The 27,981-nt window shown below is 44.2% G+C and overlaps 1 protein-coding gene across 1 annotated transcript in view; it reads left to right on the plus strand.

Annotated features, from left to right (window-relative positions):
* Positions 1-26,126, plus strand: part of RASSF3 (Ras association domain family member 3) — a 61,018-nt gene extending 34,892 nt beyond the window's left edge. The window contains exons 2-5 of the mRNA XM_009906039.2: positions 20,966-21,073; positions 22,347-22,614; positions 24,393-24,508; positions 25,665-26,126. Of these exons, the coding sequence (XP_009904341.2) occupies positions 20,966-21,073; positions 22,347-22,614; positions 24,393-24,508; positions 25,665-25,814 (642 nt within the window). The 3' untranslated portion in view covers positions 25,815-26,126. The remainder of the gene's footprint in view (positions 1-20,965; positions 21,074-22,346; positions 22,615-24,392; positions 24,509-25,664) is intronic.
* The last annotated feature ends 1,855 nt before the right edge of the window (positions 26,127-27,981 follow it).

Here is a 27,981-nt window from a genome sequence, read left to right on the forward strand (position 1 = left end):
CTAATGAAATGTACTTAGACCCATTACTTAGTGGTCATATAAGGTGCTTATAACCTGCATGTACTCCGTGTTTCGCTTCCAAGGCACACAATTAAAAACTCCTAGATTCAACCTCATGTCCTTTAAAGCTACATGTGTATTCATGGCAAAATCTGAAATGGCTCTTCATTCCTGATGTGAATGCAGAAGTGAGAAATAGACTTTCCCCATTTTCCAGCTGCAGAGACAGTAAATGAGAGGCCTCTTAAGGGGCCAGGTGTCCCTTGGCAGCGTTTTGATGGCTCTTGTTTCTCATAAGCAAGCTGGATGTTGGGAGTTTCTATGTCTGGGTGTGGGAAGAGCTTTGTTCTGTTATTTATTTAAAATCTAAATGAGGATTACTCTGCCTTTTTGGCTTTTCTTTCTCATGTTAATTCTTAGTTTTTAACCCTGCTGTATCAGGTTTGTTCAGTGCTTTTTCTGCTCCACAGCTACCAGCAACATCCAGTCACTTCAGCAGCTTGAATCAAGACAGCAAATAACATTGAGGTTTTGGACTCGGGCAGAGATCACGTTTTGCAAACAGCTGTTGTGGTGGAAGGCTGCAGCAGTAGCTGTTTCAGTGGGAGTGCTCTTTCTGAACTGAAGCAGTCAGATCTGGAAGATCTCAGAATGTTAGAGCAGTTAAAGTGAAAATCTACTATCCTATTGCCAGTATTCCTGACAACTTGATATTTCAAGCGTCCTGCTGAACAGATACATGAGGCTTGCTGTAAACTGAAACTCAGGGATGCTGAGATTATGGGTGCAGAAATAATGTTTCCATGTTACATGTAATGTTTAGAAAGGGTTTGCTAAGCCTACTGTTTACAGCTGATGAGCAAAATGTTCCCAGGAATCACCAGTTGTGCTGGCAAATTACTCTCTCAACCAGTAGTAGTTTGCAAAGAGATCCCCCAGGGAGTAGTATTGCAGGTTATGAGCAGTCCTAATACACAGGGGTGTGTTTGATGTCCCCAGTTCATGGTCAAGACATCACAAAGGGCTGGTACCTCCAGCGCCTGCCAGCAGAGAGCCTCTCTCCGCCCACCAGCTCTGAGCGTATCACCAGTTACAGCAGTCAATTGGTTATCTACCTATCATGTATTACTAGCTTATAAAACAATCTACTTCTGTGGTGAAACTTACTGATACCCATTTTATTGGCAACATCTGAACTAATGAAAGCAAGAGCATAACTCTTTGATGGCATTGCTCCTGCTTGTTTGCGTGCTCATGAATTCCCTTCGCACTGTTTTGAAACCAGGTGGAGTGCAGGTGTCCAGTGTGGGTAGGAAAAGCAAATAGTGGTGGCTAGTGGACTCCCAAGATGTGCCACGCAGGAAAGGAATGCAGCTCCATAACTGATACTTAGGAGGGTTAATTCTGTTGGAAAAGGTAAGTATTTCTTGCCCAGCTTCATCCTTTGCAGCTTGGGCCATGGAGCTTGTGCTCAGATTGTAGGGAGGGACTGTGGTACAGGGTGCCTGCCCTGCAGTAGGTGTTGGAGTGTTTGGGGAAGCTGTATCCCAGGGCAGGCTCCTCGGCTGTCCTGCATGTGGGCTGTATGAGTTGAAACACCGTGTCCATGTGGGAGGGTGGCTGGAAGCAGGTGTGCTTCATTTCTAGTATAATTATGTGGCCATGTAAAACTGCTTAGAGTACAAAGAGGGGAGAGCATACTCTCCTCCTGTTACTAGTAATATTAGGATGTTGCTGGCTTTGATCAGTGTCTTTCCTTAGGATAGTACTAGACTTAGTAGAAATGTGGTGTTTCCTAGTCTGATTAGGCCTGTAAGATGTTGGCAGCTCTTGTTGCTTTTGCAGTAATTTAAATTATTAAGAGATGCTAGACTGAGAAATGAGAAACAAAATTCAGCTTACTAAGGCAAAACTGGGAGGTGTGGTGGCATCTCAAGTTGTACACTGCATAGCATTATCTTTTCTTAGGATCACTTGCATCCTTTGTAGTTAGTTTTGTTTAGATTGCCTCTGCTTGTTGGGTGTTTGGTTGGGGTTTTGGTTGTTGTTTATTTATTTATTTTTATGGTGGATTTTATAATAGTGCAGCTGGCTTCTTCAAACTTTGCATTGTAAAAAACATTTGATTAAAAGCATGTAGTAAACTCCCTCTAAGTGTTTGCTTAAGCTGTCTTTCCACACTCTGATGTTGCTGTGGGGTTTTTTGAGAAACATCTTTAATAGTCAGGTGTGCACACGTGCAGGAGTGTCACCTGGATGTGTGTATAGAGCCTATACAAGTAACTAACTTAGCTGAATTTCATTAAGGTTTACCAACTAATTAATAGATGTCTGCATGAATAAGTCTGCTGATTTTAGTACCACTTGCTGATGAATGGCTGTCCTGAAGGGACAGCTCATCCTGTGCTTGTCCATAAGGTAACCTCTTGTTTTTAATGCATTCTGCTTCCTGAGAGTTTTTTCAGGTATGGTGCATGCTGGTTCTCCCTATTATCTTTATCATTAACAAGGGTGCTTGGTTTTATGAAAAATGCTGGTAAGCTCTCTTCTCCTTCTACCTGAAATGAAATCAGCTCTAGCAGATCTCATGCCTTCGTGAGCTTCATGATTACATTTCCTGGAGGAGAAGCTGGGTGTAAGGAAAGGTGGAGTAGCAGCAGTGTTTCCTTCTTCCTGTAACATCCTGCCCATAAAAGCAGGAAAATAGCTGTTTAGAAAGAAGAAGGGAAAAAAAATAATAACTTTTGAACTTTTTGTTATAAAATCAACACATTCTCCCATTTGCTGCTTAAGAACAAAGCATGTAATCTTTTTCCCCCTTCCCTGGTTTCCTGGTGGCCGTTCTCCGGCATGGCAAAATGACTTGTGTTTGGAGTTGGGCCATGGCCTCAGATTGTGAGCAATCAAGCCCTGTTCTCCAGTGCAGCCTAATTGCTGTTCTCTTGACCTTTCCTCAGAAGAAAAGTTTGTTTATCTTTTCCAGTGGGAAATTCATTAACTAACTGTGTTTTAAAGTCTTCTGTTCACACCTCCTTTGAAAGCCTACCCATTGTGACCTCCTGCTCCATTCTCCTTTCTCCGCTGTGTAATGCCAGTGTTGATCGAAATAGCACTGATATCATATCACCCCACTCTTTTATTGATGTCATTTAAAAAACAGTCTGATTGTACCAATTGCTCTGCAATTCTGAAGTGACTCACTACTGCAGAATTGTCTGCCCCAGGACAGAAACTGCGAGTTGATCAGGAGTGTTCCCATTGGAGGTGATAGTGGTGCAAACGACTGATACATGGCACTAGGCATTGCAGTTCTGTTGCAGACCTGTTTAATGATTGTTTCTATCATCTGTGGCCTCTTTTTTTCCTGTCTTTAAACCTGTACAAAAATAAACCAGTACCCACATACACTTTCTTTTGCCTCCCCCCCCCCCCCCCCCAGTTTGTTTATCCTTTTTGACCTGTAAATAAAGAAAAAAATATCTTCATTCTAATTAAGAAAGGAACCTATTGAGTTTGTAGAGTTTGTCTGCAGTTCCATAGAAGTTCTGGTTACTGGGCAAGCACTGTGACAGGTGACACTGATTTCTGAGGCAGCAGCATGGGATCAGTGGGACAGAGTCAGCTTGGAGGCCTGTGGCCAGTGGTGTTCCCCAGGGATCAGTTTTGTTCGATATCTTTATCAACGACCTGGAGGAGGGGATTGAGTATACTGTCAGCAAGTTTGCTGATGATGCAAAACTAGGGGAGGGGGTTGGCTGACACCCCATGAGGCTGTACAGCCATCCAATGAGATCTGGACAGGCTGGAGAGCTGGGTGCAGGCAAACCACATGAAATTCAATAAGGACAAATGCAGGATTCTGCATCTGGGGAGGAATAACAACAGGCACCTGTACAGGTTAGGGGTTGCCCTGCTGGAAAGCAGCTCCATGGAGAAAGACTTTGGAGTCCCAGTGGACAGCAAGTTCTCCACAGGACAACAATGAGCCCTTGTGGCCAAGAGGGACAATGGTATCCTGGGGTGCATCAAGAAAAGTGTGTCCAGCAGGTCTAGGGAGGTTCTTCTCCCCCTCTACTCTGCCCTGGTGAGACCACACCTTCAATACTGTGTCCAGTTTTTGGCTCCCAATTCAAGAGAGACAGGGACCTGCTGGAGAGAATCCAGCAGATGGCCATGAGGATGATTAGGGGACTTGAGCGCTTCCCCTATGAAGAGAAACTGAGAAACCTGGGACTGTTAAGTCTTGAGGAGACTGAGAGGGGATCTGAACAAAGTCTATAAATATCTGAGGGTGGGTGTCAAGTGGAGGGGGCCAATCTGTTTTTGGTGGTGCACAGTAATAAGACAGGGAACAAAGGGTGAAAGCTTAACCATAGAAGACTTCACATCAACATGATAAATTCTTCACAGTGAGGGTGACAGAGCACTGGAACAGGCTGCCCAGGGAGATTGTGGAGTCTTCTTCTCTGGAGACTTTCAACACCTGCCTGGATGCATTCCTGTGCAGACTGTCCTAGGTGATCCTGCTTTTGGCAGGGGGAATGGACCCGATGATCTCTGCAAGTCACTTCCAGCCTCTAATGTACTGTGATACTATGGTAGCATCTAGCAGAGAAGCAGGCATACAGCTAGAAGCAATCATCTTTCAAATTGTCCCAGCATGGATGCAACTTGAAGCATCTGGATTCATTTGTGAGAATAAGATGTGTCTGTATATTTTGGAAAACAAGTTCGTACTGAAACTAGGCAGCAAGTGTATTCTTGCAAGAGAGTCAAACAAGTTGGTGGCAGTTTTCCATTTTCATAACGGTGGGAGTGTGTTGTTGAGGCAACTTGTCCTTTTGTCAGTCCCTCTCTGCTTGCAGCTGAAGTCCTTGGTAACTTGTTTAAAATGTTTGTGTGAGTAGTAAAAACAGGGTGTAGAAAAAAGCAGGCAATTCAAACTCCTCAGCAAGCAGGTCATCGTTGCCGTGCTGATGTGTTTATTCAAGACATAATCTTGCTGAATCAGTTGGTCAGTTTTCTTACAATGCAGAGACCAAGTGAGCTTGAGGCCACTAGTGAGGTTGGGGACTTCAGTGGGTGGTGGCATACGGCTGGATGGCTCAGGTCCAATGGCCAGCTGCCTTTGCCAGTTTCTTCTCATGTAAGCTGGTCAACTGCATTCATCATCTGCAAGTTGAGAAGAGTAACTTAAACCAGGGAGTTGCAGCCTATCTGTATCCAGGACTTTCCTTTCTTTGCTGGATCAAGCCTTTTATTTTCCTTCTTACTGGAACAGCAGTCAAAGCTGAGCTCTGAAGCTTTAGTAATTTCAAACTGGAGCTCCAGTAAAATTGAGAAAAAGTAGAGGAAGAACTGGAAAAAAAAATAAAACCCTTTTGCTGAAGCAAACAGAGAATTGACTGAAGGATTCTGGTATTTATCTTTGAGCACTTGACCTCTGAATGCTGAAGATATTAAACAGGGGTAAAACCCTACTATAAAGGTCAGTGTAAATTTATGCTGTAGTAGTACACAGTGATGGTGCTGAGATGGTCACCTAGTTTGCCCACTCTCCTTTTTTCTTCCCTGAAGTACTGAATTGAATTTTTGCCAGAGCAGATGTGGTAAAGCTAATGACTGTGGTGTGCTGCCTCAAAAATGTCTTTTGGATGCTACCTTATTTTCAATAAAACATGCTAATAGGTCATACAGAAGGGTGCAGTCATTACAGCCATCACCTGTGCCAGGTGATATAAATTGTCTGGAGCATAAAAGAAGTCTTTCATGCAGGCTAGACTGCAGAGGTGCCTCCTTTTGTCTGCACAGTGTGAAATCTCATTTGGGATGCCTCTTTGAGGAGACTGGTTCCTTTTTCAATATTCTTGTGGAAGTTGTGTAGAGTATTAAATGAAATGCAATGAGAAAAGGGGGGGGTTGACATAAACAATTTTCATGATTGGATGCTAGGAAAATGTTCTTTACAATGAGGGTGGTTGAGCACTGAAACAGGTTGCCCAGAGAGGCGATTGAGGCCCCAGCCCTGGAGATACAATCTAGCACAGGTCACACAGGAACACATCCAGACGGGTCTTGAAAGTCTTCAGAGAAGGAGACTCCACAACCTCTCTGGGGAGCCTGTTCCAATGCTCTGGTATAAGGCCAGACAGATCCTCTGTTGCCCTGAGAGGGACAAAAGAATGACACTCACACAAGTGGATTAGAAAATGATGGGAAGTTTAAATGGAAAAGCAGAGTGGCAGAGAATCCCAAAGTGTACAGAGTCCCTTTCACTACACCCAAAGGCCCTCAACACTTCCCTTCTCCCCACCTGAGGGTCTACCCAAAAACCCACAGGGCTCTTTCTTCCCCCCACTACTGCTAGGCTAGTCTCAGGCTGGCCAGGTCTGAGACTGTGTCCCTCTTCTTCTCCTGGCATTAGGCCTAGGCAGGCCTAAGAAGCCTTGTGGTACTCCTCTACCATTACCCAATAGGGAGCATCTCCCACAGGAGCAGAGAGGGAAGAAAGAGGAAGAGAATGACTTTGCAGATGAATTCTAGGGTGCAGGATTAATGGGTAGAAATAGGCTGTTTCCTGTGTACACCTACTGGGTTGGACACTTGGAACGCTGGAGGTGTAGCTTATGTGGCAGTAACAGGAGGCACCCAGCCTAAACTGCCACAGTGACCCTTACAGTAAAGTTCCATGTTAAGGTGGAACTTTCTGTGCTGTAGTTTACATCTATTGCCCCATGTCCTGTCACAGGGCACAAGTGCAAAGAGTCTGTCCCTCCCTTCCTGATACTCAGCCCTCAGATATTGATATACATTTATTAGATCTCCTCTCAGTGTTCTCCTGTCCAGACTAAACAGCCCCAGGTCTCTCAGCCTTTCCTCATAAGGCAGTGTTCCAGTCCCTTCATCATCCTTGTAGCCCTCCATTGGATTCTCTCAAGCAGATCCCTGTCCCTCTTGAACTGGGCAGCCCAGAACTGGATGCAGTATTCCAGGTGAGGCCTCACTAGGGCAGAGTAGAGGGGGAGGAAAACGTCCCTTGATCTGCTAGAGATGACCATTAGAGATTCCTTCCAACCTGGGTGATGCTCTGATTCTATGAAAACCTGGCTTGCTGTGTTGCAAGAGAGGTGCAGTCACTGAAAACTCTATTAGGTTTTTAATGGAGATCATTTTATAGCTCTGCCCTCTGGATATGTGTGTATATAAGGCAGCTGTTATGTAATCTGACTGTAAATGCATGTGATGGTTTTATCATGAACATACCCAACATGCTAAGATGATGCTTTGGGTTCTTTGGCTTAGAGGGTGTGTACTTTGCTGAAGTTACCAGTGGCTGATTACAACTTTTAACATCTTGCCCTGTCCTGCACAAGGACGTTTGAGGCCTTTTCAAATAAAATCTGTATTTTAAAATAGTTTCACTTCTGTCTTGATGCAGAGGTTGGGAAGGAGAGGTGGTTCTTTTTCTGAACATTCCCAATGAGACTATTAAATAGAAAGAGAAAATGGTGCAAACAAAACAGAGAAGGAAGGAAGGAGGGAAGAAGGGAAGGAAGGAGGGAAGGAGGGAAGGAAGGAGGGAAGAAGGAAAGGAAGGAGGGAAGGTGTCGTAGTTTGGGCTGGGTGCCCTCTGCTACAGGGGTGTTTCCTGTGTCCAGAAGTCCATCCCAGTGGGTGGATGCAGGAAATTAGGTATTTCTACCATAATCCCTTGCACCACTATAAATTTTGCAGTGGGGTCTGGCACTTGCTCTTTCCTTCCCTCTCCGAGACTTGGTAACTGGGGGAGAGATCTCCCGGCCATGGGCCTGATTGGGCCCAAGGCCACTGGGGGATGGGCAGTGGCCAGATCTGGCCAGCTGAGACCAGCCTAATAGTAGCGGGGGGGAAGGAGGAGCCCTGGGGGTTTTGGATGCACCCTCAGGTGGGGTTTGGGGTCTTCCTGGGTTTACTTTGGTTCCTTTCTTGTCACTATGTTTCCTTTTGTGCACACTCACTGTCCTTTATTTAAACTCTCCACTACTTTTGCAATCAGTTTGTCTGAGTCGTTATTTCTGCGTTGGGTGGGGAGGGGGCCTGCCCCAACCCATTACAGAAGGAGGGAAGGAAGAAAGGAAGGAAGAGAGAGAGAATGGAGAAAAAGAGAGCAGGAGCGATAGTTACCACCCCATGGTCCTTCTTTATTGGAGGGGGGTACGAGAGACATCCTGGGCTGCTGCCTCCAGCCTCAGATGTCCCCAGTGATGTCCCCCCCAGTAAGCTGACATAGCCCAGGGCATTTATTATATTCCTGGTTCATGCATCATAGCTCCCCCTGGCTCACATCAACAATGCCTAAGTGGATTTTCAGGGAGGTCTTCTGTGTGTCTGCAGGGGTTGGCGCCAAGCGGCCTCTGCTCTTTGCCATCCGCTGTCCACCACACCCTCTGGGCAGTTGCTGTCTCAGTGAGCAGAGATGACACATCAGGTGGGTCATTCAGGATGATCTTATCTTTGTTGAGACATTTCTCAGTTCTTAATGTAATGACGACATCACCAGGTGATTTACATGGTCAAGAGAGGATTCTCTCAACTTCCTACATTTTGTGGGGTTTTGAGATGCATGTGTGGTGCATGTGCATGTGTGGCTTTTTCCCTTCAGAAAGGTACAATATGAGATCAGCACCAGGTTGACCAAGAGAGATGTGGTAACAGTAACTTCTTGGGCATCTTTTGTGGGGGAATTGGATGTTCCTCAAAGAAGGAACTTCCTTGCATGACCAGTGTTGGCTTGAGAAGACAGTGCATCTTTTTGAACAGCATCGCTTGCATTGTAGCGTCTGTGATAGGGAAAGAACTGTCAGAGTTGTGCAGTATCCAAACAGCCAACGCACCACATAATGTTTCCTAGATGAGAACTGTTACTGTGCAGTTTTTAAGAGGTTTGGGGGGTTTGTTATTCTCTCAAAAACTCTTCAAAAATTACTGGATTGGTGAAACTGTGACCCTGTGCAGGCCCACCACAGAATTGTCAGGGTTGGAAAGGACCTCAAAGATCATCTAGTTCCAACCCCCCAGCCATGGGCAGGGGCACCTTCTCCTAGATCAGGTTGCCCAGAGCCACATCCAGCCTGGCCTTAAAAGTTTTCATAGATGGGGCTTCCACCACCTCCCTGGGCAGCCAGGTCTGTCTAATACCACCCATGAAGCTGGACTTGGTCAGAAAGTTGTTGCCTTTTCTCAATACAGGCAGGTTTTGTCATAAGGCTTGAAGAATAGTTGGATAAGGTTATCTTTCCCTTCCTGGGTTTGGCCAGGTAGTTTAATGTTGCTCTAAAGATAAAAAGGTGTTTGACATGTGGTGAAAGCCAACACAGCACACAGCAAGTTCTGAGACAAGGTGTGTGATTTGGCATATCTCAGACTTGAGAAGTGCCAGCAGTAACCATAGGGAGAACTGTCCACCTTGGCCTGGCACAGGACTTGCTCTTCCTGCACTGCTCTTCCCCAGGAATGGCAAGTTGAGTTCCAGTACCAATTGTAATGCAAAATGTAGGTAGCTGCATTTGAAGACCTGCAGAGGTGTTACTGCAAACCATCTCTTCCAGCTTTCTGTTAGATGGAGCGTGTCAGGTTCATGTATTGCAAGATTGCTGTGATGTAATGACCCAGGGTTATATTACTTGTCTGATGGCTAACTGTATTAATAGCTCAGGTTCCAGATCATACTTAACCTTCTTTTCAAGATACACTAATTGGTTTTCTTTACGATATCGTGTATAAGCTTGTTTCCTAGCTGTCTGCTGAAAGCTGGATGGTGTTGTAGAGGTCACAAAGAGGTTGGTAATCCACTTTACTTCATTAAACCCCTTAGCTGCTTAAATAGCCAGCAGTCAAAGCTCACATGCTTTCTGGAGAGGAGACCTGAAGGTGGTTATTTCCTTTTTGTGATGTTTCTTACATCTAGTTTCACTGAAGGTTGCCATGTTGAAACAGCTGTGAAATGTTACTTAAATCCTGTAATATATTGCTTTAAAAATGTCATAATGGGGGTGGAGGAGAGCTAGGGAAGTAGCAATCTGCATAAAACCTGCTGTGTCTTTGATTCATAGAATTCATAGATTCATAGAATGGATAGGTTGGAAGATACCTTGAGGATCATCTAGTTGCAACTCCCTTGCCACAGGCAGGGACGCCTTCCACTACACCAGGTTGCTCAAGGCCTCACCCATCCTGACCTGGAACATCTCCCGGGAAGGGCATCCATAACCGCCCTGGGCAACCTGCTCCGGTGTCTCACCACCCTCACTGTAAAGAATTTCTTCCTAATATCTAAATTTACCTTCCTCAAGCTTAAAGCCCTTCCCTCTTATCCTATCTCTACAAGCCCTTGTAAAAAGTTCCTTCCCATCTTTCTTGTTGGCCCCCTTCAGGTATTGGAAGGCTGCTATAAGGTCTCCCTGGAACCTTCCTTTCTTCAGGAAGGAGGACAGAATCTAATGCCAAGCCTCAGACACTATTCTTTGTACAGTTGGTTTTCACTTTAAACAGATGACTGGCTTTTCAAAACTGGGTTGCATGCCTGTAGCTCAAGTACAGCCATATAGGGTATGACAGAGTTTCTAACTAGGGGTTTTCAGAGGTGAGGTCATGATAAAGTTACAGAAACTTAAGCAGCAACGTTAATGTCACCAACAAATAGATCCTTCTTCTAGCCTTCCTTTCACAATGCCCCAAACATTAACTGTTTATATTGCCTCTGTTTGAAGGAAAGTAATTTGTTCAAAGAAATCAAGGGAAGTTGGGGTTCTTGTTTTGTTTCTCTGCTGATTAAAATATTCACCATATAAACATCTTGAGTGTTTACATCAGAGAGGTCAGATAGGAGCCATAAAGTTTTTCTTTGGCCTTTATCACTCAGTGTGTTTTGTTACCATGCCAAGCCACACAATGTGATGATGCTTAGGAAAAACTGAAAATGGTCTGAAAGTAACAAGTATTTACTTACTGACTGGAATGCCTGTACCTTGTATAATTATGCTAAAATCATAAGCTGCAGAGAGAGTTCTGTAGCCACTATGTAGGTGGCCTGGAAGAGAGACCATGTTGCATCACAGGTATCTTAGGTAAAGATTTTTCATAGACCCATAGTGTACAGATTAATAAACAGAGAGCATCCTAAGCTTTGGTGCACCTATGTCTTGAGTTTTCTATGCAGTCACCTCAGGAAGGGCTCATTGCGATTAGTCACTCTGCTCTAAAATGATTGAGAAGGTGGAGCAGCTACCTCAGGAAGGATTAAGAAGTCCAGGGCTCTAGTTTGGAGAAGAGAAAAGATGTGTGATCATAGTTTACTAAATCACAAAGGTGGCGTGTAAACTGTGAACTCAGGTTTGCCACATCCTGCCATATTAGGATTAAGGGCCACTCAATATCTTTAACAGAAGCCTTTTCTGCCTTAATAAAAGATCAGCTGAAAGCAGATGGTGGTACTTCTTCAATCTGCCATCACAAATTTCTGGAGCTTGCTGCCATGGGAGGTGTAGAGTCAGGCAGTATTGGCAGGTTCAGAAAGGGTTTATGTGCTTTCATCCTTACCATGTCCATAAATGGACACTAAACAGACTGGGAAGGGAGGTGCCCTCTGAATTCCTGCTACAACACTTGTGGATGCCAGCAGAGAAAGCTCACATGCTCGCTCAAAATAGGCTTTGGTTTTGCTGCTGTCAGAAGTGGAATGCCAGGCTGGATACACTGCACACCTGACCTAGGAGGTCTCTTGATACTTTCAGGAGGGCATGATGCAAGTTGTTGTTGAACTCACTGGGTCAGGATAATTATTTATGACTTGGGTCAGCCAAACCCACTTAGAGAAATAAAATCTCTTCCCTAAAAAAAATAACTATTTTTCAGCAAAGACTGTTCCCTTGACCTGTGTGCCACTGACAGGAGTGGGAACTGGATCTCACTGAATGCAGAAAGCAAAAGCTACTAAAGGCAAATGGAGATTATTCTGCCCACATCCATGTGATACTGTGATTGTGACAGAAAATTCCCCTTTCCCTGACCTGGAGAGCAACCTCACTCCATTCAGGAGGACACAAACATTTCAAGGTGCAGCTATGTGAGAAAGCAAGAAGCTTGGAGCTGCTTGGATACTTCCCCCTGGGCACCATGCCCCTGTTTGGTTTTCTCCATACCTTTCTGGCTCCTGGTCTCACTGACCCTCTGTGAATGGACATGACCAGTAGCTCTACCTGGTGATTCTCAGGCTTTCAAAGGAAGAAGGAACACCTCTGAGTGCAGGCTTGGCTCAGGATGGAAGGAGAAATTATTGTGGCTGGCAAAACCTCTCTCCTCTTGGGAGATTTAGAATGAGAAAGAAGCAAGATTTTTGTTTCAAAGTAATTTAATTTCAAGCTTTCAGTTTCTTTCTTTCCTGTGGGAATGCTGACAGGGTGTAGGAAAGAGTGTTCTTGCTCACAGAAGTAGTAACAACTGAACTCAGAAGTCCCTTTCTCTGTTTTCCTTCCTGTATTCTCTACTGGACTTTTTCTTGTATGATATCACTGTTAGTTAAATCTTGTTTTCAATGTAAGCATAGTGTAAGTAGGAAACATTAGCTGCAGTTTTTATGAGTAAACCAGAATTGGATCTTTATTTAGTTATTTATTTTAAATTGTAGATTAGGCTGCATTTCTCATTTGTCAAAGCATCAGTGCTTTACTTCAAAAATGATTCCTGGCCACAATTTGCAGCAAGGTCAAGACACCTTCATCACTGAATCAAGAGTCACTGTTTGTGTGAGAGCAGAGGATAGGGACTGGTGTGCTTTAAAAGTTTGCTTAGGCTCCCACAGGTTTTTGGAGTTCTTAAGAACATACTTCAATGTGTTCCTGAGATAGCTTGGTTCCCCAGGGTTATGAATAAGGGGGGGAAAAAGGTGAGAAATTAGTAATAACATTTATTTGTTCATTTGGCTCTGGCTCCCAGGTAATGTGATACAGAGGTTATAAAGGTTCAGTAGTTCGGTTGAGGGTTATCTTCACAGCAGGAATGGTTACAGATAGTTTGAGAATAGTATTTGGAAAACACAGATCCAAAAGCAGTAATACTACCCCACTCACAAAAGGAAGGAACTTCCTGGAGTCTTTAGGAATCCATGTATCGAATACTCACAATGCTGTTTGCTGATCGTGGGAGTTCCTCTCTGTCCCTCTTTGTTGGAAAATCCTTCTGAACGGCCACAGCTGCCTTGTCCACCTGTGTGGTGTGAGAGAAAGAGCTCGCTCACTGTTCAGCTCACCTATTTTATCAAAGCCACCTAATTTGTGTCCCAGGAGAGCATTCCAAAGACAAACAAATGAAGTAGGCGCCGGGAACAGATAAGCATCTGTCCTGCTCAAACATGCCCCAGGCCAGGGGTCTGTGTCTTCACCATGCATGGCAGGGCACGTGGCTTAGTGGAAGGCCTCATGTGAGTCCACCAACCCATGGTCCCGGGTGGGGGGAGGTGTCGTGTGGTCCATCCTCTCACACACCACCCCCACCCCTCCCCGCCTCTCTTTCCTGCCCCCCTGCCCTGGGTCCCTCTGTCCCAGCTTCTCTGTTGCTCCCCATCCCGTCTTTGCAGGGTGAAGGTGGGGAGGCAGGAGGGGCTTTGGACGTACTGCCATACCCATTCTTTGAGTGATGCTAATTTCTAGAAGTTTTGTGAAAATGGGAGATTTCATAGAAGAGGCTTTCTTGTCTCCCTCCACAAACAGAAGCCTGTAGTAACTGTTTGGGGAAGCCATCCTCAAGGCAGGGACTCAGAGGAAACAAGCTTCAGGATTTGGGGCTTCTCTTTGTTTATAGAACTTTTTCTCAGCCTCATCCCATAGCAGCATGTTAGCTGTTGAGCTTAGCATTTTCTTACGGCATGCAAGACTAAGGTTTGGCAGCAACTGTGAGATTTGGACTTTATGAAAGTCCCAGCTGTGATGTGATTCTTCTTTTTGGGGACCAGATCTTGATTTGCGGTTCATTTTAATTGTAATCCGTGCCTTTTCAGTTGTGTTCCTCGAGGTGTCACGCTGAGCTGGTCTCTGGGGGGCTTTGCACAGAGCATAAATGTTGAAAAGAGAGCGCTGCTTCTCTAAACATCTGCAATACAATAAATGAGATGTACATGGGGGGTGGAGGTGATAAAGAAAATACATTTTCTGCCCTTTTTGTTGAGAGGAAGCTCAACTGTGAAGAGGCATTGCATCACGAGTTCTAATGAAAGACCAGCTATTCCCCTGGGAAAATGAAGGCACTTGCTTCATTTCCCCTCTCAATGGCAGCTGTTGCTTAGGAATTTCATTTGAGAATGAAATGCTGCCTTGGTTGACACTAGGAATGGCTTTAGTACAACTGGCCACCAACGGTGTACACTATACTTACCGACACAGAAGTTAATAGCTTGGACTAGAGGTGTTCTGGACTCAGAGATGATATCTGTATGGATCCTGATGTATTAAGCTGACTCCTTTGGATAAATTTTTATCTTTGACACCTGTGCTGGGCTGAGGAAGTAGTGAATAACATGAGAAGCAGGGAATGGAAGGAGACCAGGATCTCTGAGGAGAAAACACTTAATTTGGCTGGGAGGAGGAAGGGGTGGTGACATGGCAGCCATTACTGAGAATAATGCTTGGTTAAGTGACGGAGGAGTCACACCTAACTCAGGCTTGCTTGGTTTTTTTAGTGAAAGTAACACTGAAATATTTGTGCATTGTTTGAATGCTAGCACCCAGAGTATCGTTGTTAAGCTCAGCAACATCTAGGTCTTGGCTGACAGATGAAGACAGTGTGAATTGCTGTGCTGACTGCACTTGTACTTCACTGTCTGCTGTGACACAGGCAATGATCTGTGGTTGGGAAACTCATCACCAGGCCTAACTTTTGAAGAAAGGCAGTTTCACAATTCCCAGCATAAAGATTTTGCAAGGTGCCCATGCTGGGAGTTTTGTAGGGAGCTGGAGATGAATCAGCTGCATCTGAATCAGCCTAGAGATGAATTGTCTGGCTGGGGCGTGCTGCCCCTCACGCCTCAGCAATGTGCTGGCTCGGAGGAGCTGTGCCCGGTGTTGCAGAGCATGACCTGGGGGCATGGGAGTGCCACAGTGGGAAAAGCAGCTGTTGTCCTGGCCTGAATGAGCCACCAGGTGACATGTAGTAGCATCTCCCCTTACCAGACTGGGCAGAACTGTCACAGGAACTGGTGATAGATACTTGGTTGTAACATCTCACCTATGTAGAATCTCATTTCTGCAACCCTCATGCTCTTTTGTTGGAGTAATTGCTTTCCAGGTAGTACCACCATGAGAAGGCTTGGCTTCACCCACTTGGTGGTCATTTCAGAGCAACAGGAAACAAGCATATGATAAAGCATGGTAGAGATGACTGAATTATTGCTCTTACTCTGCTGTCAGGTAACTTGACTTCTACAGATAATAAATTTACCTGCTGAGATAATAAGGTGGAATTTGATCTGCTGGACCTAAGCAGAGCTATCAGAGGACTTTTCTTTTAGTGGACCCTGTTATGAGGTGACAAGTACAGAAGGAAATAAGAGAATTGTGGGAAATGAGTTTGCCAAGTCTTCCTCCAACTGCCTAAGTACACTGGTCAGAGAAAAGTAACTTCAGCGTGGCTAGACAAAGCTGTGTGACAAAAGTTAAGTGGTACTGTATACCAAGAGCAATTCAGCTGCAGGAAAGTTGGGGGTGAAAATTGCATGCTATCAGTGATGCCCAGTGACAGGACAAGGGGCAATGGGTGGAAGCTGAGGCATAGGAAGTTCCATGGAAACATAAGGAAAATTTTTTTCACTGTGAGGGTGACAGAACACTGGAACAGGCTGCCCAGGGTGGGTTGTGGAGTCTCCCTCTCTGGAGATATTCAAGACCAGCCTGGATGCATTCCTGTGTGATCTGCTCTAGGTGATCTTGCTCTGGCAGGGGGGGTGGACTTGGATGATCTTTTGAGGTCCCTTCCAGCCCCTGACAATCTGTGATTCTGTGAGCTTCTGCTGGCATGTTGGTTAAGTACAGCTGGGAAAATTAGTATACACAAGTGCCTCAAATCTGAGTGCTCCTTAGTGACACTCACTGAGAGCAGCTGACTCAGTGAATTGTAGTGAGCTGAGGCTCTCTTGTTCATAATAAACTCAGTGAGGTATTCCTTTGTTGGTTTTCTCCTGACAGCAGCCCTGTGGGATTTACTGTCTTTGCAGTCTGTGTGACAGCAGTGTGATTTTTCTATGGGCTCTAATGTCTGGCTACTGAGGGTTTTTTTTGCTTGGTTGAAGTAATAGGTCCAGATGTATGTGCACTTGGAATGTTATGAGCTTTTGTTTGGAAGCAGGAGAGTGTCTCCAGATCAATTCATGCAGATTTGGGGCTTAGGTTTGTAATGGGATAGAGTTATGCTTCCCTTCTGTGATAATTGTCATCTGCTGCTCACTGTCTGTAATCCTGATGGTCAGGGATGGTGGACTGGAGTGAAAATGGTGGTTAAAGTAAACATTTCTGTCTATTGTGTATTGCATTTTTCTTGAATGGATTTGGGGGTCTATTCTTTAATATTTTAATCCTAAAACTTCATTCAGTTAATTTTTGTGTTCAGTTTGCACAATCTACATACTGTTAAAATCAGTTGAGGCACCGGCTTTGGTCGTTTAGAAAATGAGCTCTCGCTGCACGTTGGCAGCGTGTTGCAGAAGGAGGCTATCTCAGGTTTTCTATAAAGAGGACTCTCTGTTTTGTGTGTGCTTAATTAAACTTTGCCAGAATTGCCTGGCCTCTGGTACCAATGCAGGAAGGTGGAATTTTCAATGTAGGCAATTCTAAGTAGGAAATTATAACTCAGTTGAGGGAGTGAGGTGACGCCCAGTGACCAATAGCTCTGTGGCAGAGCCATGCCTGAGAAGACTGGCCTTACTCTGAGTGAGCATCAGTTCTTTCACTGTCCCCCTCACCACCAGCCTGATGGAGCTCCAACCTCTAGCTCATCACCAACACATGCAGCCACCCCTTTCCCATTTTTGAAGTCCACTCTTGCAAACACATTTGGCTCTATCAAGAGCTGTTTCAGTGTTTGGTTCTGGTTTCTCCAGTACCCTTTACAGACCTGACTCCAAAGCACCAGCAGAGCGAGTCTATCAAATGCTATGCTTTGGTTTTGCTTCTCGTGCCCAATATCACGGTGTTCCGCAGCACTAGAGTGATCTGCTGGGGTTGTGTCCTTTCTAACCCCACCAAGTTTGTGTCAGTTTGCTAGAAAGATGTGTCATCTTGGGAGAACACAAACCTATAGAAAAACTCTCCTAGATGAAAACAAGCTGCTTGCTCATTCTTACTAATTTGTTTACCAAGCGCTTTTTCTCTCTGCTTGGGTTTCGTTTTCTTGGTGGTGGTTTTTGTTTGTTTCTTTGGGGTGGGAAGCGTGTGTGTATGTGTTTGGTGTTCTTTGGTTATTGTTTGGTTTTGTGCTTTGTGTGGTGTGGTTTTTATTTGTTTGGGGGTGTGGGTTTTTTGTTTTCACAATGCATGCAGGTTGTTTTGTAGCTGTCGGCCTTGTGAACTTACCCTGTGCCATATTGAAGGCAGTAGGGTTGTGTTTTTTTTTCTCATCCACAGTTATTCAAAGTATTTTTTGCCAAATTAAACCTCTTGAGGTGCACAGCACTTAATGTGAAATGGGGTGGGGTTTTTGGTTGCTTTTTTGTTGTTGCTTTTTGAACAAAGGTTGAGGTTTGACCATAGGAAAGGTAGTGAGGGCATTTCTCTTCTGGTTAGTGTTTTCTGTTAATCACTATGGGTATTGTGGATGACTTCAGTAATCATGGTGACAGCTCTAACAGGGTAGATGAGAGGTACCTGCTTAATCAGCAGTAGAAAAATGATAAATATGAAAACTGAGTTGTCCATTGGAGGTTCAGTATCAGTAATGTTGGGAGATTGGAGAGGAATGAACTCCACAACATGCTTGTCTCTCAGAGAGGTGGGTCTTGGCTGGAATCCATGTGCAGGGGCTTGTCTGCAGCTGGGAGAGTTCCAAGACTAGGAAAGACTGCAGACTAGGAGAGTTCCAAGTTAAAACTTGGGTTCTTGAAATTAGTCATACAGATGGCAAGTGGTCTGTCAGACCCTTCTGGCCAGAAACCTGCAGACTGTTCCCTGGCCCTTCAGCATCCACTATGAAGGTTGTCTCTGCCCACTCCCACAGAGTTATTTGAAGTCAGAATTTAGAGTACCTACATTTCCAGGCTGAGTGTGGGTCATTGCTTTTGATACTTGTTTTAAGCTTGAAAACAGCAATAATGTTTACTTCGATTTCAGAGGAAAAAAATTACTACTTAGACACTATTCTCTTTTCTGTGCCTGCTTTGTTATTTAACTATTCATTTGCCCCCAGCCAGAACCCTAGTTGTAAGAGCCTCTGGGGAGATGAATTTGGTGAGACTTCACCTGCAGTACTGTGTGTAGCTCTGGGGCCCCCAACACAAGAGGGACATGGACCTGCTAGACCAGGTCCAGTGGAGGGCCACAAAGATGATCAGGGGGCTGGAGCATCTCTCCTATGAAGACAGGCTGAAAGAATTTGGAATGTTCTCTTTGGAGAAGAGAAGGCTCTGGGGAGACCTTTGTAAGTACATTTCTGTATCTGAAGGGGACCTACAAGAAGGCTGGGGAAGGACTGTTTAGAAGGGCTTGCAACAATAGGACAAGGGACAGTGGTTTGAAACTGGAGCAGCGTACTCTTAGGTTGGACATAAGGAAGAAATTCTTACAATGAGAGTGGTAAAATACTGGAACAGATTGCCTAGGGATGTGGTTGAGGCTCTGGCCCTGGAGACATTCTAGATCAGACTTGATGTGGCAACCTGATGTAGTTGGAGGTCTCCCTGCTGACTGCAGGGTGCTTGGACAAGATGACTTTTGAGGGTCCCTTCCAACCCAGTGCAATCTGTGAGTTTGTGAATTAAGCAGTTTAGATGAAGCTTCATCTATCATTACGGCAGATGAAAAAGAAAAAAGGGGCAAGAAAGCTGAATTTCTTCAGTGAGAACAGAGACTTGAATTTTGAAAATATTTAGTAAGATGGGTTCCAGCCACTGTAGAAGGTGCTGCACAATCTTAGAGTTGCTCTTGAGGAGCTAATAGGAGAGTTGTATTTTACTGGTGTTCTTTTTTTGCCTTAGTTTACTGATCTACGCAGGAAAATCAGTATCTGAGCCCAGATCAGAATTCAAGATTTCTGGTTTCCAGTTCTCCATTCAGACCACACCTCTCTTTTTATAGCTGTGGGGCAAAGGTCCAATTCAGCATGTCATTTAGTAAAATACCATATAGGAAAAGGAACACTGAGCCCCAGAGAGCTAAAACTAGATGGTTTTAAATTAGGAGACAGAAAAAGTTCTGCAGATTCTTTCTGGCAAATGGAAACTAGCAGTTCCACACCAGATGTGCTCATCTTTGGGGTTGTTTCTGGGAAACTGAAGCGCCTGCAAAGGTGTGTGATGGGTGGTGTCCAAGAGCCTGTGATACAGGACTGGGCACTGAAGTCAGGGAAGTCCTTTCCTGGGATAAACTCTGCTTGTGAGGATGAATTGGAACACTGTGGTTTGGCAGTTTGTCCATACAGTGACTGTATATTCCTGTGTTCAGATGTATCCTGAAAGCTTTGGGCTTCTTCAAAGCTTCTCTAAGTGAAGTCTTAAATCATTAAAGCTGGAGAGCTGAAACTCTTTCATACTATATATGGCATTTGTGCTGGTGATAGAAACTGGAGCGTATTTATAACACTAGTTTGCTGCAGGAATAGGGATGGAGAGCAAATGTTTGTTTGGATAAGAGCCAGCTCCAGGGATTGTTTTTAGTGCTGCATGTAAAATCTGTAGCAAGGTCATACAAGCAGCAGATGAAAAATCAAATAGGGCCTTCCTCATTAAAAAAACCAAACCCAAACCCACACATGAATTTGGTGCAATGTTATATAGCCAAGAGAGTTAATTGTGGTGCTTCCCATGGTAGTCAGTGACCCTGTGTATGACATGCAATCTGCCATGGTGGAATGCAGGGGATGCTCTTGTGTTGTCAGCAAGTTACTTTCTAGTAACTGCTTTATGGTGCTGCTAGATTCATGTATATTCATTTGTTCAGAAATACTCATTGGTGCTCTAAGTAATGTTTCATGACAATGGCAAGTGTATACCCAACAATACTGCATAGCACTGACATAATTTCACAGCTTGATTTGCCTTAACTGAGTTGTTTTACATACTGCTGATAAATACATGAATGAAAAGTTGGCAAAAAAAGGACACACATATCTTTGGCTGTGTTGATTTAACTGTCTCCATTCAGTCCACGTGTTCTGCTTGATTGTCTAAGATGTTAATCCCTTCGATTGCTGTACAGCTGATTAGTGTTCATTGAGCCTCTGTGAAATAATTATTATTTGGACAAAGAGTGCTCATACAGAATCACAGACTTATCAGGGCTGGAAGGGACTTCTAGGATCATCTATTTCCAACCCCCCTGCCATGGGCAGGGACACCTCACACTAGATCAGGTTGCTCAGAGCCACATCCAGCCTGGCCTTAAAAACTTCCAGGGATGAGGCTTCCACCACCTCCCTGGGCAACCTGTTCCAGTATCTCACCACCCTCATGGTGAAGAATTTCTTCCTCACATCCAATCTGAATCTACCCATGTCTATTTTTGTTCCATTCCTCCCAGTACTATCACTACCTGACACCCTCATAAGTCCCTCCCCAGCTTTCTTGGAGGTCCCCATAAGATACTGGAAGGCCACAATAAGGTCTTCTCAGAGCCTTCTCATCTCCAGACTGAATAGCCCCAACTCTCTCAGTATGTCTCCACAGAGAGAGGTCCAAAAGTCATAAAAGGATCTGGATTTCATTTTGTTTTCTAAACTGCTGTCTCTGTTGCAGGATGTTCAGAAAGAGAGCGAACCTCATGTTTATCTCAGTAAAGAAGAAGTTAAAGAGAAGATACAAAGCTATAATTCATCTGTCACTGATAAATTAAAGATGACCTTGGTAAGTTTTGCTTAGGATTTCTGTAACTTTTAATAAGAGCAATTGAACTGTAACTTTGTCATGTTATTTGTAAATCATTTTACATATGAAACTAATGACTTTATGAGAGGCTCTTTCTTAGATTTGCAAATTAAGTCTCACATCTGAAATGTTTTTATCCTTGTAGCTCTTCTATGGATTGAAACTGTAGTAGAAACAAATATTCATGTCAGTTGAAACACGTTTAAGATAAACTCTCAGTTGATGTCAAGATGTAGATTTGTCAGATGAAACTCCTCAGCTGGTAAACATGAAGATAAAAATATCTTGTTTGTTTAGATGAGTTTTTTGTCAGGTATCTCTCTGGTAGAGATGCTCAACCAATGAGGAAAGGTAAAACATGCAATATTTATTGTTGCAGACTTGATTTTCAGTGTAGTCAGGCAGGTTTTCAGCATGAGGAGACTTCCTTCCCCCTGCTCCTGTAACACAGATGGGACAGATGATGGAATGCAGATAGACTTTTTATTTCCAAGGACTGTGGACCAGGTCTAAGACTCAGTCCAACCTACTGCAAACTATGCTAATAAAATTCACATCTATCTGCCTGGCAAGCTGTTACTCAGCTGTTGTGCTGTCCAGATTTTCTGATGCATTATGTATTCCTGGGGGTGTTTAGCATATGGAAAATTTGAAATTCCATTGTATCTTACACCATCTTACACACACTGTGTGCTGGAAGGATGTTTGCTTTGTGTTTGCCTGTGGGTCAGGACTTGCTGTGCCTAAAACTAGATTACCTAAAGCTGTCTATCTCAATAAGGCTTGATAGATTTTGCCATTTTGTCTTTCAGAAGCAGCTGGAATAGATAATTTGAAATGTTGATTACATTGGCATTGATATTTTGGTTGTTTCTAAACTGAATTTGAGCATCGAAATGCCTTAGGCCTCTTCAAGGAGCATGGCTAAAATGTGGGAGAAAATTTCTGTGTTTCTGCATAAAATCCTTGAAGTTGTCTTTTCATGTCCTACTTCCAACGTGAAAACTTGCCACTAATTTGTGGAACCCTTTGCTTGATGAGATCCCAGTAATCCTAGAATTCAGTAGTTAGCAGATCTACCAGAAAGCGTACATGTCTGAATTATTGAAACAAAGTCATTCCAACAAATTGCTATATGTTACAGTGGCATTTAAATGGTGTTCACTGTGACCATTGTAATCTGCTCCCTCCACTCCTCGGCCACAAGCAGCATCGTTCATTCTAACCATCTGACTCTTTCTTCCCGCTGCAGAACGCCAATGGGATTTACACTGGCTTCATCAAAGTCCAGATGGAACTATGCAGACCAATCACTGTGCAGTCTTCCCAGAGCCAGGGGAGGTGCGCTCACAGCAATAACGAAACTGCTTTCTACTTGCCGGATGGCTGCGTGAATACCCTGCACATCAGCAGCACCAACACTGTCCGTGAAGTTATTGAGGCCTTGCTCAAAAAGTTTTTTGTAGCTGACAACCCTGCCAAGTTTGCACTTTATAAACGCTGTCACAAGGAAGACCAAGGTATAAGCTATGCTTCTGTTGCGTTTTGGTAGTGAAGGGGCTTGGGGAAGGAGTTGTAGGGATACATGAGATAAGCAGAGAGAATACTTGAGAGAAGTATTAATCAGATAATACAAAAAAAGTGCAGGGTCCTGCACTTTGGCCACAATAACCTCATCCACTGCTACAGACTGGGGGATGAGTGGCTGGGGAGCAGCCTGGCAGAGAGGGACCTGGCAGTGCTGGGTGACAGCCGGCTAGACATGAGCCAGCAGTGTGCCCAGCTAGCACAGAAGGCCAATGGCATCTTGGCTTGTATCAGGAATAGTGTGGCCAGCAGGACTAGGGATGGAATTCTGTCCCTGTACTCAGCACTGGTGAGGCCTCACCTCGAGCACTGTGTGCAGTTCTGGGCCTCTCACTGCAAGAAAGCTATTGAGGTGCTGGAGCAGGTCCAGAGGAGAGTGATGAGACTGGTGAAGGGAGGGACTGGAGGGAAAGTCTGATGAGGAGAGGCAGAGTGAGATGGGGGCGTTTAGCCTAAGAGGAGACTTAGAAGGGGACCTTATCACACTTTACAACTACTTGAAGGGAAGTTGTAGTAAGGTGGGGGTCAGGCTCTTCTGCCAGCCAATTTGTGACAAGACAAGAGGGCATGGCCTAAAGTTGTGCCAGGGGAGGTTTAGGTTGGATGTTAGGAAGCAATTCCTCGTGCAAAGGGCAATTGGAGACTGGAATGGTCTGCCCAGGGAGGTGGTGGAGTTGCCATCCCTGGAGGTGTTTAAGGAAGGTTTGGATGTGGCACTTAGTGCCATGGTGTGGTTGATGTGGTGATGTTAGGTCATAGGCTGGACTTCATGATTTCAGAGGTCTATTCCAGCTTCAGTAATTCTGTGGTCCTGTGAACAAAGCTGTGACACTCTGCTCTCTTGTGAATATAGTGCTGTACTGTTACCATCAGTCATCTGTTCAGCCCTTCCTTAAAACTCATGCTCAAGACCAGTATGTAGACTTATTTGTAGACATCATGTAGGATGGCTGCACATTCATATCTGAAAGTTTAGAATACATAGAATAAACCAGGTTGGAAGAGACCTTCAAGATCATCGCGTCCAACCCATCACCAATCCAACACCACCCAAGCAACTAACCCACAGCACCAAGCACCCTGTCAAGTCTTCTCCTAAAAACCTCCAGTGATGGCGACTCCACCACCTCCCCAGGCAGCCCATTCCAATGTGCAATCACTCTTTCTGTATAGAACTTTTTTCTAACATCCAGCCTGAACCTCCCCTGGCGCAGCCTGAGACTGTGTCCTCTTGTTCTGGTACTGCTTGCCTGGGAGAAGAGACCAACATCTGTCTGTCTACAACCTCCCTTCAGGTAGTTGTAGAGAGTAATAAGGTCACCCCTGAGTCTCCTCTTCTCCAGGCTAAGCAACCCCAGCTCCCTCAGCCTCTCCTCGTAGGGCTTATGTTCCAAACCCCTCACCAACTTTGTTGCTCTTCTCTGGACTCGTTCCAGCAAGTCAACATCCTTCCTAAACTGAGGGGCCCAGAACTGGACACAGTACTCGAGGTGCGGCCTAACCAGTACAGTGTACAGGGGCAGAATGACCTCCCTGCTCCTGCTGGCCACACTGTTCCTGATGCAGGCCAGGATGCCATTGGCCCTCTTAGCTGCCTGGGCACACTGCAGGCTCATGTTCAGTCTACCGTCGACCAGCATTAGCTTGTATTCAGAGTGTTTGAAACATCATTAGTACAGATGGTAATTGCTGTGATTTCTTTCTCCTGCAGTTTATACATGCAAGCTGTCAGACCGAGAACATCCCCTCTACCTGCGCTTGGTGGCAGGCCCTAGAACCGAAATGCTCAGTTTTGTTCTACGTGAGCATGAAACTGGAGAAGTCATGGTATGTTACACTTGTGCTGGCTTTGTGTGTGTCTTCAGCTTCGAGGATGAGCGAGCTTCTGATCTGTGCTGACAAAACAATGCACTTTTTGGAAGCAGAATGTTCTTAGTCGTCGTTATATTTACTTTGTGACTTTTGTAAACATTTCATTTGTGGTTAGACTGACCATTGTTACTTGCAGAGCAAAAAAAAGCCCAAGCAGCAGTTTAAAAGAATCATAGAATGGTCTGGGTTGGAAGGGACCTCCAAAGGTCATCTAGTCCAATCCTCTCTGCAGTCAGCAGGGGAATCCTCAAATAGATCAGGCTGCCCAGAGCCCTGTCGAGCCTCACTTTGAATGTCTCCAGGGACAGGGCCCCAACCACCTCCACAGGCAACCTGTTCCAGGGTTCCACTACCCTCGTGGTAAAGAACCTGCTCCTAACATCCAATCTAACTCTGCTCTTCTCTAGTTTGGAGCTGTTTGTGGTGGGTGCCACACCATTGCCCCTCATCCTATCCCCACAAGCCTTTGTAAACAGTCTCTCTTCATCCTTGTGGGCTCCCTTCAGGTACCAGATGGCTATTAGGTCTCCCGAGAGCCTCCTCTTCTCCAGGCTGAACAACCACAGCTCCCCTGGCCTGTCCCTGTAGCAGAGGTGTTCCAACCCCCTGATCATTCTTGTGCCCTCTATGGACCTGCTCCATCAGGTCCATGTCCTTCCTATATTGAGGGCTCCAGAGCTGGACACTACTCCAGATGAGGTCTCACTAGAGCAAAGTGGCAGAATCACCTCTCTGGGTCTGCTGGCAATGCATCTTTTGATACAGCTCAGGATGCGATTTGCCTTCTGGGCTGCAAGCTCATGTCCAGCTTCTCATCCATCAGCACTCCCTTTTCCACAGGACTGCTTTCTATCACCTCATTCCCTAGTCTGTATTGATAGCGAGGATAGTTCTGGGCCAGGTGCAGAACCCTGCACTTGCTCTTGTTGAAGAGTTAAAAGGTTTTCAGATCCTTAAGATTTGCAAGGAAGGTGCCTGGAACTGTTTCTATATGGAATTGTTTGGAGTGTCTGAGGTTTCATTTAAAACAACTCTCTGTATACATTACTTGTGTATTTTCTGTTCATCTCATCCACCCTTTTCTCTGTTTTGTTTGTTTGTTTGTTTCCAGTGGGAAGCTTTTACTATTCCTGAACTGCAAAACTTCTTACGTATACTGGACAAGGAGGAGAATGAGCAACTGCAGATCTTAAAGAAGCGTTACGCAGCTTACAGAGACAAACTTGAAGAAGCCCTTAGCGGGGTCTGGAAACCTGGTTAAAAGGGGGGCCAAAAGACACTCAGGAAAAACGCACGCTACCAAATGTCAGTATAGCATGCCAAACCCAATCTACAGACAGCAGCAGAGAGTAGTTTTCTTTATTCAGAAGACTGTTTTTGTGATGCCCAGGGTACCTGAACTTTGCTATAGACTTAAGTTTTGTAAGCCAGGTCACTTAACATCTTGCGCCCGTGAGTAAGGGATTCTGCATGTTTGTACATCAGTTTGCAACCCTCTGCGTGCCTAGAGAGTTTTCCAAGTTATCTTGGTGCAAGCTGTGAAACTGTAATCCATTTTCTAGGATGTTACAGAATAAGGGGTTTTTTTTGTTTGTTTTATTTCTTGGTTTGTTTTTCTTCTTTGCTTTAATGGTAGCTTTACAAGTAAGGATGTGCAAATTGATAGGTTAAAAAAACAAACAGTAATTATTAAAACCTCTTGGACAAGAATTAGTTGGAGCACTATCTTTGAGATTTAAATTGATTTGCACTACCTTTCTGTTTTCTAATAGTTACTGTATAACTTGTGAGAGAAATGTTGTAGATGGAAGGCACACGAGCTCTTGTGGTTTGTTCTGTGGAAGTTATGGAAGACTTTATGGTAGTCTGGAGAAAGTGGAGAGAAAGTTGAAAAGAAGGTAAGAGTTGAGGGAGAACTCTTAACAGCTGGCAGAGGAGGACTGGTTTTAAATGGAAATAGTATTTATACAGAGGAATGTTAAGATACTAATTTTACAGGATTAAAAGTTTTAGGATGTTATAATATTGTGAATAAGTTTTATGGTTTAACTGTACAAATCCACACTGGAAAAGAAATCAAGAGAATAGAAATAGTGGGAAGGAATGAGAGGCAAAAGCAAAGTTAAGAATGGAAGTGGAGCTGCACATAGAAGTCATTATTGGAGAAGTCGGTCCCGTAAATGTGTAATGGGGGGGGGTTGAAAAGTGCAGTAAAGAAAAAACATGGCTGCTTACTTGAATTCTGAGAAGTGGACATTGTCTCAGATGAATCCCTGAGAAATGCCCATCTAGAAGTGTTTAGACATAAGCTATTTAACTACAGATGCATTTGGTCTTTATTGCAAGTCAGATTTTTTTCCTCTGGCTTAGCGAGCCGTTTTTAGGCTGGATAGTTCTGAATTACCATATCTCAGAGACGAAAATAGCTTCCTCTGCTTCTTTGTTAAAGGCTCAGTCAGGCAAAGAAAGGAGACTTTCTGATTCATGCTCCCACTTGAGGAGAAAACTAACATTTATTGGCTGTGTTGGTGACTGAGCTGAGCAACTCTTGCGTTTAGTAATTCAGAAGACTTTTCTGTATGGGTTTTAAATCCTTAATTGAAACAAAAAAAAAATTGAATACCAAATTCTGCAGACTGCTGATTTACTTGATTTAAACACAGAAAGAGAAATGTAGCAAGAAAACTACTGTAAATATAACTTGCAGAGTTCTTTACCTTAAAAAAGAAAACAGAAGCGTGTTCACATGAAACCAAAGAAAAGGGTGTGCAATAGAAGCATGAGGCAGATTTGAGTAATCGATGCTTTTAGTCATCATCATGCCAGAGAGGAAATGAGTTATCTTCTTGGGGAAGGGGAGGGGGGAAGGAGTGCCAATGATTTCAGAGCAGCAGAAGTTGTTGGGGTGGTTTTTTCCCCTCCATTCTTAGGGTGCTCGTTTTAAATTCCCAAGGAATTGTTAAAACCGTGGTGACATCTAATGGATACTGTGTGAAACTCCAAGATGCTTCTGTTCTTCCCCCTCAGCTGGATGCAATTGTGCCTTTGTTTCCTTTCCTTAGTAAGACTTTTTTTTGTAAACTCCTCACAGGTTGTTTTGGTTAAAAGAATTTGCAAGCTTGATGAGACAATCACAATGTTTTAAAGTGTTAAGAGAAATTAAGAGTAGGACTAACTATAAAGTATATATAAGGCATATCTTGTTTGTTTTCTTGATTTCACATGTAACGTTATAATGCATGTGTTGAGTTAGTAACATTATCCTCAAGTGAGTCACTTTATAATGGTTCAGGGAATGCTTTTATGCTATGTTGCAATTTGATTTTTCTCTGAATGCAGCAGCATGTTGGTGGGTATTCTGTTAACATCTACTTCATTTATCTATCTGCCCAGAACTATGTAATCATTACATAATTGCTGTCGGTGTT

The sequence above is a fragment of the Dryobates pubescens genome, chromosome Z (assembly GCF_014839835.1).
Source record: "Dryobates pubescens isolate bDryPub1 chromosome Z, bDryPub1.pri, whole genome shotgun sequence".
Lineage (NCBI taxonomy): Eukaryota > Metazoa > Chordata > Aves > Piciformes > Picidae > Dryobates > Dryobates pubescens.